This window comes from Anneissia japonica, unplaced genomic scaffold (assembly GCF_011630105.1).
Source record: "Anneissia japonica isolate Jap-2015-1 unplaced genomic scaffold, ASM1163010v1 scaffold288112_len223158_cov157, whole genome shotgun sequence".
In the NCBI taxonomy this organism is placed as follows: domain Eukaryota; kingdom Metazoa; phylum Echinodermata; class Crinoidea; order Comatulida; family Comatulidae; genus Anneissia; species Anneissia japonica.
The window spans coordinates 51,465-64,300 of NW_022745085.1; the positions used below are offsets into that span (position 1 = coordinate 51,465).

At 33.4% G+C, this 12,836-nt stretch overlaps 1 protein-coding gene across 1 annotated transcript; it reads right to left on the reverse strand.

Annotated features, from left to right (window-relative positions):
• Window positions 1–5,271: 5,271 nt before the first annotated feature.
• On the reverse strand, window positions 5,272–7,466 carry LOC117119923. Its single transcript, XM_033264904.1, has 5 exons — window positions 6,759–7,466; window positions 6,544–6,589; window positions 5,883–6,009; window positions 5,578–5,790; window positions 5,272–5,385 (listed from the first exon to the last, which is right to left on the reverse strand). The coding sequence occupies exons 1-4, from the start codon at window positions 6,812–6,814 to the stop codon at window positions 5,693–5,695; spliced, it is 327 nt and encodes a 108-aa protein (XP_033120795.1). The 5' UTR covers window positions 6,815–7,466; the 3' UTR covers window positions 5,272–5,385; window positions 5,578–5,692.
• Window positions 7,467–12,836: the final 5,370 nt, after the last annotated feature.

Genomic DNA, 12,836 nt, shown 5'->3' on the forward strand with positions numbered 1-12,836 from the left:
CAATTTATCCCTTTAACAGACTGCATAACTGAAATCAACACAAAAAGTTGTCCTAGAATGAAAGGTTTCCCGGCTCTAGACAGTACACAGATAATATTATGCTCATTTGAAATCAACAGTAAATACAATTTTATTGCGCAATTCTTGCACTTGGGCCATTTTTGGGGGGACATATCTTACTAATGAAACACTATCCCTTAACGAACTGCATGTCTGAAATAAGCACATAAAGTTGTTTTAGAATTATAAGTTTCAAGGGTCTAGGCAGATTATTTTTAATATTATCGTTATTCAAAAATTAATTTTATCACATTTACGCACTGATACTGTCACAAATTGAAAAATATACCCCTTTTAAAATCGCTTTTTAAACATGAAGGGATAAAGACACCGAGCTGATATTTGAAACATCTGATCATCATATGTAAATTAATTAATGGTTCAAGTTTTAACAACAAGCGTACTTGGCCACAGGGTCAAAGGTCACCATAAAAATGAGGCATTTTTGTGCATTTTTTGTCCCGAATGACCTTTTGACCTACGATTACCCCCTAAAAGTTAAAAATCCGGAATTTTTTGTGGTGAAACATTTCCAACTATATATTAATAATTTGTTGCACAAGACCCATTTAATAACTGATTTGGGTATTTTAATGTGGTCTAAAAATGGAAGTCTAGATATCAATTTTCAGTTAATTATCTTTATTCTATTTGAAGATGTGGCTAATTGAAAATGCAACTTTACAAATATGTCATAATTGATAGCTAAAAAGGGGTATGACCTTAAAATTACGACTTAGAATTGGCAAGTCAAATTTTGGGTTTGTTCGTCAGACATGTTGGTGCACATTATATCCGAGTTTCAAGAAAATCTGAGACGGTACCCAGCCATCCCATTTGTTGAGTTGGCACGGAATGACCCAAGTACTCATGGAAGTTGTTTGAGTAAAATATACGTACTTAAGAAGGTAAAAACGCCCGATTATAAGCAAATTTGTGTGGGGCCTATAATGGGATCAGGCAAGCTAGCCCTTCAGACTTAGCTGCTTAGGCCTGTTTTACGCTAAAGGCAGGAGGTTTTTTTTTTTGTTGAAATTTTGTATTTCAATGAAGGTATTGAGTACAACCTAGGATCTGTCTCTTATACACATCTAGATGTGTATAAGAGACAGGTTAAATTATTTAACATAAGGTTTTGTATTTACTGCAAAATTTACAAATCCATAGTACATGGTTCAGTGATTCTGGACTACGCATGCGCTGTAAGCATTCGTTTGGCTGCAAAAGTGTTCGGTTGCCGATCGTTGAAGTTCTTGAAGCTAAGCCAACAACACCGATGCCAATTGAAACTCATCTGGACGAACAATCTGTTTCTCCATCTGTAAAAGCTCGCTACAATCAACGAATTACAGGGATGGACTGAAAGAAGAAAGGAAAGCTGGAGTCGTTTCCAATTTCCTTGTATAGTAGTTGTCTCAGGTTCCAAGTTAAAAATGAAGGAATGAGAGCATTTTACAACTGATGACATGTTTTTTTGCAGCACCATCACAATAACTCACAGGCCATACTGGCCTGTGCGTTAAAATTAACACGTACCTCTAATGCAGTACCATTTTTAAAATTCAATTTTAGCACATTTTCAGTTTTCATCGAATGCAATTTGGATCCGCCGAGGTATGTGAACACCTCTTAAACCTCCTCGGCAAATTTGACAGGATTGCCTATTTTGAAGTAGGGGAAGGCATTCTTTTAAATCACATATTGTGTATAGATTATGTCATATACGTGGCTTCAATGACTGCATGGGTTCCGATTTAGAACCTTAATGATATCATCATGGACCTATTAATAAGAAGGAAATACAACGCAGTATTGCCCTTTGATCAATCATCTTTTCCGAAAAGATAAGAGAGGGGTATATTTATCGGAATAAACTATGAAAAGATAAGCTCGGTACTGTTATTTCTTACGTTATTGCCTTTCTGGGCATGCGCATTAGGCTTTCGTTCGGCTGCCTGGTTCTCAGCGATCGAGACACATACACATTAAAATACCAGGTCCATGAAAATACGAATACAGTATGGACGATTTCGATTTTTGCGTCAACGATGCAGAGATCGATAACAGAAACGCAATTATGCACTATGTATGCAAACAGAAGTCAGAGGATAAAATGATTGCATGTGGTGATCCAAACTGTACTAGGGCCTAGGCCTAGTAATACGTGGTACCACTACTTCAACTGCATAGGCTTGACACCAAATAAAATAGCCTTCCTAGCGATGACCTGGGCTTGTAAACGGTGCGTAACAGGGGCCTAGCTCAGAGAAACAGACGGGTTCCGTACCGTCTGTAAAAAAAAAGTACCCTGTATTTTTTTAAATTTTGCCTAATATGGGCTAAAACATGGACCTGTAGTATTAATAATTTTGGTATTTGTTTGATTGACTTCAGTTTTCATACCTACTTTTATGTATGTTATGTTTTTTATTGACCAGTTTAACTGATGCCTGGAAATTTATTTTCACAAACCTAGATTAATAAATACCGCAGGTAGCCATATTTATATATGTACTGTATTTGTTTTGTGTCCTAATTTAAAGGCAAATAAATGCAGGCCAATACAAAAAATACCATGCAGTAGTTAAATTATTTGTATTTCCTACCTTTTTTTATTATTTTAATACAGTAATTTTATATTTATTTTCAGAAAAAAACAGACTGAAAGGCCTGCAAGTGTTTATACCCAAGAGGAAATTGGAGGTGCACTGAAAGCTTTAGAGAGTCACCAATGGATGTAATAATAATATTGTAAAAATATACATGCATGTACAAAATTGAAAAAAACAGTACCTTAAAATCTAAGAAAAAAAGCTTACGAAAAGGAATCGCCCAAGTAAATGTGTTGATGTACAGGTATGTGGAAATCTGACTGATGGTGCTGGAATAGTAATCGCTTGTGTAAATAAATAATGTAAATAATAAAAATACAATATTATGTTGAGATATTGAGGTACTAATTGCTTCTTGAAATGATGAATATTACATAATTATGTATTCAGAGATGGCAGTAATAGCACAATAAATGAATTAAAAAATATTTTTTGAGACTTTATTTTTCAAAGGCCAGTGTGACATTTATCACATTTAATGCATCAAATCTCTTTTGTTAAAGTGGTGGCTCTGAAAAGAAAAAAAGTTGACCCGATGAGGAAGGTGAAGAGAAGTTTGAAATTTTTTTTAGATAAAAAAGGTATGTAATAGGTCTTTCATCGCATCATTGTTCATAATAATACTACATGAAAGTCATTGGTGTATGTTTGATTCTCAGTTATAAACGAAATCAATAATGCCAACACCATGAATAGTTGTTGGCTTAATTTTTTTTTTTTATAAAGACGATGTTAGGCCATGTGTACGCAGGCTGGCATCTCACATGTGTGGTGTTGTTAGTGAAAACACATGTGCATACTGTACGTTTGCATGGCTTTTAATGGCCTTGTTTATATCCGTTGTAGGCATACTTTATTAAAAAACACACACATAGGTATATTAAATAATGCAACTATAATTTATTTAATTCCTTGTTTGCTGGGTTAGGGTGGGGTGGGGGTTGATGTACTAAAAACAACTATAATTTTTTTCAGTCATCCTTTTTTCTGGGCGGGGGCTGGGGGGTATATGTACTAAATTGAGGTAGAATAAGAGGAAAAAAACCTTAAGTTGAAGAGGTTACCAAGAATGCTTGCATTACAGAATATTATACTTATGGTTGAATATAACTCTTTTGAAAACGATTAATACTTGCCTAATTTAAGATAATTAATTATCACTACCAACGATTTACGTTACCAATTTGCAGTAACCTTTTTTTTAACCCCAATATTTGATAAAATAAACAATAGGCCCTAAAACTGCAATTAATGCATTACATTTTATTTAAGTTTCATACCTCGGTATAAGTAAGTAAACATTTTAAATACTACTGTATATTTAATATAATTTTATTCCAAATTCATGTATCATATTACACAATACAATAAATAGGCCAGGCCTAATTAACACATTGCCGAGACTATACCTATCGCAAATAGGAGTTTTTAAAGATAAACAATATTGTACAGCAGTATATTACTGTACTGTATTATTGAGAGTTTTCTATTACATAGTCACACCTTTAGTGCACATAAGGTACATGCAAGGCCAAAAGAATTTCACTGGAGTTATTTTTTATTGGTTTACCATATATTTCTTTATTATAAAAATCTCATTTGATATTTTACGTCAGCCTGAATCTGTTCTAATTTTGTTCATTTTAAAGCAATTTCAGCCTCATTGTTCTTATAGAATGTGTTATTAAACTCCAGGATATGACCTTAATTTAAAGATTAAAATTGTGATGTTTTTAAATAACAAATAATTATTTTCATTTTTCAAATTGTGCCTGAATACTGAGTCAATGCTAGACAAGCAAGACAATGAATTAACTATTAATTATTAACTCATTACTCACTTTACACATACATTTTTTTTATTGATCACTCTTCAATTTTTCTTTTCTTTGACAATGATGATATCTCATTTTGTATGTCTGGTGATGTGAACAACAGGTGGGATTTCATAACGGACATAATTTGGTCGAGATGACTTCGTAATCCATATACAGATCTTTTACGGCGATTGAATTCTGCATGTATTAGTTCGCCACCCTGCTCAGACAGCAAGCCAAGACCAACCTTCCACTTCCTCATGAATTCAATTGAATGATGTTCCAGCATATGTAGCTTTGGTTGCTTAACATTGGTTGCAACTTTTCGATACTCTCTTGATTGCTGACTCTGGGTCAAAAACAAAAAAAATGCACATATAATTTGGAAAACACTTTAACAAAAAGCTAGTTATTATTTTTTTTTAATGCAAAATGTGAATTTGTTTCTTACCATATTCTCTCAGTTCAGTTGAATTAACTGAACTGTGTGGTTTATTAACGTGTGTACCTTAGCAAATGTTTCAAAAACTGTTGTGTGCTTCTTTTTTATTTTTTCTAACGCTGTGTTTAGAATTTTTGCTGAGCTGATCGGGCATTCTTCTAGCTCATTTTGAAGGGCAGAGTTCATACCAATCATCAATTTGTCAATGATGTTAATCTAAAAAATTAAAAAAAAATAATGAAATAAAAAAAATTTGTTTTCAATTACAAAAATAATTTAGTTATTGGTACGGTACAGTACTTACCTTGCAGGCTTTGTGAACATGATTTCCAACGAAGCTTTTCCCATGATATTGTTGTCTTGGTATTTTATTAGCATGCAAAACATCATCCATACTTGTTGCCAAAGGGGCCACTTGCGAATTTCAGCTCTTGATCTATATGATTTTCCTGGACTTGTAAAAAAAGGGGATGAAAAAAATACTAAAAGTTTACAAACATTATAATAGAGGGGTGCCATTATTGTCATTATTATTATTATTATTATTATTATTGTTGTTATTATTATTAATATTAAATAATAATAAAACAATTTTTTGTTACTATTATACTGTATGTTATTATGTTAATAATATAATTTAGCTTACCAAGTCTTTCACCTTCTGTTCTTTTACAGCAGTTTCATAGCAGATGCCTGCCACTTTGTTGGACATCACATCACTATTAGCAAGGATTGATAACGGGAGTTCATCCCGCATCTGCTCAATAGCGTCTCAAGGATTTGATTTCAGTAATACTGTTATTTCTAATTGTGGCGGCCTCTGAAATGGCTGTTTCGAAGTCTGTCAACTCATGATCACCTGAAAAAGAATACAAATCTATCAAAGTACAGTATTTTGGAATGCATACTATTCTCAAGGAGTGTACATAACATGTTTGAAAACATACTTACTAGTTGGACCAAGAGTCCTCTGCTGCAAATAAAATATTTGACAGTCAATATCGTGGACATCTCTTTCTAAAATATCGAACAGTTTCTTAAATATCCCAAATGAGATCTGTAGCGAAGGTATTGAAACCTGTAAAAATATACGTTATTAGTGTCAGAATTAGAAAAGTATTTGTTGATTCAGGTAAGCATCTGTATTGTTTAAAAAATTCAATTGTTAAAGAGTGACCACTAATAATAAGTCATTTTTACTAACCTTGTCTAACTTCAACAATATAATATACAAGTTGTTTTTATAAAGAGTTGCCAGGAATTATATATATTTTTTTTCTTTTTTGTATACTAACCTAATATCTAACTCGATGTTGAGCATAGGTTTTCTGACTACACTATGGGAGACCAATTTGCTTTTTGCTGGGTCACTACCATTCCGAAAAAATTCCTCAAAGTCATCATTGTAGCTGTCCAAGGTCCTTTTAGAACATTTTCCTGTACCATCTTTTATTCCATGCTGAGTTATCAAGCAGTATATACAGGAATACTTGCCTTTAAAAATGTACAGTATATTACAATATTTAACAATTAAAATATTTGTTATTACTATGTTCTATTTATAAATAATAATTATTATTATCTTGTAAAATACAAATGAAATAATTATTACCGTTAGATCCAATGAGTCCATAAACACAAGACAAGAACTCGTAATCCTAGAAGAAAAACAATTGTAACGTGTGACTCCTGGAAAAATAATTTTTAATTGTAAAATTTAAACGTCATATTCAATATTTGAATATTAATTATACTCAATATTGATAAAATTCATGTAATGTAATGTTTTGTTTTCAACTGTCAAATCATAAAAATAGATAAACTTACTTGTTTGTCCTTTCTGATTTCCACACACTCCCTTCTCTATCGATAACTTCATCCATAATAAGGGCCAGACCTTTTTGAAGGTTTACGGTGAAGTCTGGGGCTTGAAATACTAGCACCACAATTACATTTTCCAGTGAATTTGGTTTGGGAAGACAGCACAACTGAATTTCAAACTTTGTTGTATCCCCACCCTTGTCGCCACCAAACTTTATCAAAATATATCCCCTTCACTGAAACTAAGCAAGTTTTCATCAGACCTAAAAAAGAAAAAGTGATTTAATACCATTAATTACTACACTGTAGAGATTGAATGTGTATTAGGTTGAAAAATAATGCAAAATTTGAATGACTAAAATTTATAATATATAAAAAATATTGAACGTTATTACACTACTGTTGGCTACAGTACAGTGTATACAGTAGTTCAATTTTAATTAAATTTTATTTTACTGTACACAATAATTTTTAAATTTTATATGTACATATTAATTATTATACATGATATATTATTTATGTATCAATTAACTAATGTATAAGAAAGTACATGCTCTAAGTATTGAAATGCTACCACCGTGTTGGTATTCAAGATTTGAACATGAATTATGTCATGTGAGGACTGTATCAATAGTAATACAAATCTCAATGGCAATACAGTACACACTTTAATACTTGTTTGTTTGTTAGAAAACAGGGCAATTTTTAATCACAGTTACATTAATTTTCATAAGGGCTCGGGCACTTTTTTGTGCAAACAGTCTTGCAAATAACATGAAACTAAACATACTTGTCGTATTTGTCAAGGTATTCGAAAATGAGTTTTTTGATGTTTCTCATTCTAACAACTGGCACTTCTTCCAGCAGCAGACCTCCAATAGAGTTTGCCCCCTCTTTCTTAATGAACATGTACTCTTTTGACTTAACAAGGTAGTCAGAAATAATATCATCTTGGCAGGCCCTCATCTTTTTTTCTGAGGCCAAAATTCTTGGACAAAATCTGTAATAAAAAGGAAGAAATTTATAATCGATTAACGTTTAATGCTTGTAAAGTTTATATTATGTAAACAATTAATGAAAACAACTACACAGTACGACAAACCTCCTTAAATTACGCTGCTGATTCCAGTTGATGCGGCACGCGTTCATAATTGCCAGGCACCTTTTGGCATCCATTGTCTGAATTTTCTCCTAGTTCACTATGACTGTTGGTTTTTTGACTTGGCTACTACCTCCAGTGGCTAAAGTAATAACAGTACCACATTACTGATGATACAATTTCTAATTTAAACTTATTGTTGAAATAACAAATACTGCAGTACTGTAACTGAAATTAAATTTTTAAAAATATATTTCCTTCTTTAAATTTCATTTCACTTTTAATTACTGTAGTATTGCAGGTAAATTTTATGTAACTTTAAAACAAATACTTACTCTTCCTTTGGTCTTTATTGCCATTACATTGTTCAAATCTTTGCACAATACTGTGTGCAAGTCCTGTTAGTTCAGGGGGGCAAACGTCGCTTTTGGATGCAGTATTTTCTATCTCCTTCACTGTATTTTTGATAGAAAGGAAAGCTCTTTCTCTGCTGGTCATGCAAATAAGTTGTTTTGTTTCATGTAGCTTAAGATTTGCTGCACATGTATTGCACTTTAATTGGACGTTTATTAATGCATTTACTACAAGTGGTGGTATGTCAGTTATGTCTTGTGCATTGAGATCAGCATTACACATAATGCAATGTACTGTTTGGCGCCCAATTGCTTTGAAAGCTTGGGTTAAGCAAAATTTGCAATAGAAGTGGTTGCATTTAGTGGCAACACTTTCAATTGACATAACTTTGTTGCAAATGTTACATTTGTATATTGTTGAAAGGTTGTCATCTGCTAATTGAAATCCATCACTTAATGCTGTGTAAGATATGCAAGACTCATTGACAAACTGTCCAATTTCACTTCTATTTTTGTTTATCACGCTTTTCTTTTTTTGTCTGCGACCAGTTTTTAATTGTTCTTTTAATAAATAACATGTGACGCATTTAATGTGGTGCTTTCTAAAATTGAATGATGGTTTGCTGGTTTGTCCAAGACACCCTTTTGGATGGCGTGTGTTGCAAATATAGTGTGGGTGTACATAATCTTTTTCTTCTGTTATGTTAACTGAAAATAATTTAATCAGGTTCCTTTACAAAATTGTTCACTTTGTACTTTTGTTCCTTTCCAGTTTCTCTAAACTTTTTACTACAAATGCGGCATAGACTGCAAAGTGCACGTTCCATTACTGCAGACATGTATTTGATTTAAAAAAAATAGACCTGTCATGAACTTTTTCATATTGTTCTAGTTTAACTATTTAATTAACACATTAATTAATTAGCACATAGGTATTTCATTATTATTGTACACTGTAATTAGAAATAAGCTCTACTGAATTTTGTATGTGAAATTTTAAAAATGAAATAAATGGTACACATCATAGTACCTCGAACCTGAATACTTGGATACCATGTTGTTTTGTTGGTAACAATGTTAATTAAACAAATGCTAATTAAAAAAGTACCATTAATTTAATTACAAAATTGTATGTTTATAGGTAAAGTACTGAAGGTCTAGGCCCTAGGCCATATTGAAGCCCGCCTAACTGTTGATCTGAGCTAGGCCTAGGGCCTAGGCCTATAATAATTCGGAGGTGTATGTTAATCTAAACGTTATTAAAAATCTAACCATCAACTATTGGTAAAACCTAGTTAAAATAAACAATGGATAATTCATAATAAAGAATGCATCGATGAAATTTCTGTAGTATTATTAATGTAAAGATAAACAGTGAAAACTTACGATGATTTTGCCGACAATTTTTTTGTTTACATCCAGTTTGAATTGGTGGCGCTGTTCAATATTTATTACGAATTTTCTTCAAAAATAAAACTGATAAAAAGTTGTATTCTAAATATATTTGTTTTTCACTGTCCAATTCAATTATATAAACGTATTTCAATGCAGTGCACGTTTTTAACACTTTCAACTCAGTGTATTTTCGTAGAAAACACTGTCGAACTATGAGGTGGTAGCCATAGTAAGGGAATTCGAACTTCGCGCGGAGGTCTCTCTGAGTCAGCATCGTCTGCTATTAAAGGATAGCGAAAGAAAATTGAGGGCACGCTACTTCCTTAAGCTGTAACGCATTAGTAGAAACTGCCGTGTTGAGTTGGTAGTCCAGCCGCCAGCACCTCTCTTCTTTGAATTCTCAATCACCGGGTCTTGACAGAATTTCTCACTTAAGATGTAGAGTATGGTAGTTGCTTAACTCAACAAATTCACTGTGGAAAAGCAAAATTATGATTCATTTATTCTATACCATACAATTAAAACATTATCATCAGCAATACAGTTTCATCAATAATGATTTTATTTCCTGAACAACAACATACAAAGAGAAAAACAAGCAAAATATTAATTATTATAGATACTGTATGTAGGTCTTAAACATATTATTATTAAATGATGAACAAATCATATTCAACAATAGAGAGACTTAAAAAGAACATGAAACACATTCTGAATAAATACACACAATAAAAATACAGGTTAGATATGTGTGTAGGAGTGTGGACCTATTAACTAGCTATCCTAATATTTAAAATACAGGCCTAGGGCATAGCCTACTATTATTACAGTCAACAAAGAGAAGATAGAAGCCAAGGCCTAGATTACAGATAGGCCGGCCTAGCCTAGGCCCTGGGAAGCCTATGAACGTCACGATAACCAGGCAGATGCGTCATTTCTACAATCGACATATCACGATATCATCATAGAACCACCATCACCTAAAATCACTATGAAAATTTTGTAAAGAACTGTAAAGATAAAACAACCATGTTTCAATGAAGTTTTGTAATTTATCCAACTGTTGTTCGTATGTGTTTTGTGGAGAAGTCGGGAGAAACGGTTAAAAAATGCATTTAAATGGCACCAAATTCTCATTTTTTTCTAGAAAAATCGATCACAAACAAACTAAATAATCTTACCTTCGAATCTCAGTAACTTTTTAACAAAAAGTCGTATTCAAATTCGGTTTTTTGGTACTTGTAGCTACGAAAAATTTTCGATCCACCGCACACAAAAAGCTAACACTAAAGGTCACCTAATATGTCAAATTCATTCTCAAATGGACCCAAACTAACGACGTCAGTAAAATTTGTTGCTCCACTCGTTCCATATTCACCGATAGAGGGTGTCCTATAGGCGGAAAAGATGAGTTAATTCAAAAGGCACTCGCGAGAGCGGGCTGCGATAAGAAAACGCTTTGAAGTTTCCAATTACCGCTTATCGCTGATTGGCTGAAGGCTAATTAGTCACGCTAGCTGGAAATCGTTGTATGTCCTTCTTATAATAGGTCCATATCATGTTCCTTTTATTGTACAAAATTACAGAATTATGCCTACACAGTACTATTGTACTATTGTGTATTGAGTAGGCTAAGCTAATTTTCATATAGGCATAGCCAGCACATTTCATGCTGTTTACAAAATTGTGGTGTTTTATTTTTGGTGCACGATATTCAGCTCTTTTTTTTTCTTTCCGCAAGAAACATGACCACAACTCTGAAGAAGTTGCTTTTCACACACACTGTTTATTAAAAGTTAGGAACTTCTTAAATTGGTCTTAATTTCTACCTATATTTAATTTGTAATTTTTTGTACAATATCAAATTAACATTTGGCAATATTTAAGAAACCCAAGTTAACATAATAGATACTAGTCAAATATGGATCTGATAAGTATGCAAAATCCCCTGAGCCCTACACACCATTACATTCAGAGGAATCAGATAAATCAAGGGTTCCCAAACTTGTTCACTCATGACCCACATTTTTATAATAATGGGTGGCAAACCATGCACAGATGTTTGCATTGGTGCTAGAAAATATCAAATATATTGTTGCGAACACCATTTTTACCAATGCAGGTCTACCGGCAAGTGAGTCTGAGGTAATGTATTAGTTACTCAGCTTATAATAGTAACCATGCATGCTGAAAAGATCCTTATTGCAGATGGCGTTGCAATATTATGACTTAAAGTAAGTATATTTGTGGGAATTCCAAGTTGGTATCAGCCTTCTAGCAACTGTGATCATAATAATATACTGTAGCATATGATTGAAAGTAAAATTGTGATAATAAAATAAAATTTCGTACCTGCTCTGATTTGGTTTCCTTACCACTACCTTTGAGAGTTTCTGCGAATGTTGGTGAACTTGTTTCAGATGTGATGGAAACGGCTATAGTGTCCTGAGGTGTTTTTGTTGAACAAGAAAGTGGGCGCTTGATATTCAATACAGCAACATGCACACTTGCCCGTGAAGGAAACACAGCATATGGCATTTATATGGATGAAAAGCGACTAGGTGATTTTATTGAGTTATTCATGCAACAAGGTTTGGTATGGTAATAAAATCTACACAACCACCTTTCTTAGACTTTCTAAAATGTGCTTAAGTCCGGTAAAACCCAAAGAGCACAGTCCCTACCTCCACTAGGTGCCAAAGGGGGATTTCATGCTTAGTAATGCAGCCTGTTGAGCTAAATACCTGTAGGGAATGTATGGGCAACAATCTTGGATACAGGTTTAACCTTACTAGCAGCATAGAGAGGTAAAAAAATATTTACCAGAAAATAACATTAGTGCACCTGCTTAATTCCAAATGTTAGATTTATTGAAAACACAAAAACAAAAAAAACCCTGCTGGGGCAGCCAGCCTAAGATAACAGTAAGCCTACCGTTTACTTTAACACGTTGGCTGCCAGCGACGAGTATACTCGCCCACAGGGTGTTGCTGAGGGCGCCAGGAACGAGTATACTCGTCAAAAACGGGGGAACATTCTAGCGTTTATAACTTCTTTATTATACAATGTAGACTCAACGGCTGGTAGTTCGGGGAAGATACACCTAGACGATAACGTACAAATGACATATGTATGTTTGTTGTGTTACGTTGCCGGTAGTACTCTCGAGCGGTACAAGTGGGGGCGCCCTTTGAACATATACCAACCCATGCAAAAAGAGGACGAGATAACTCGCAC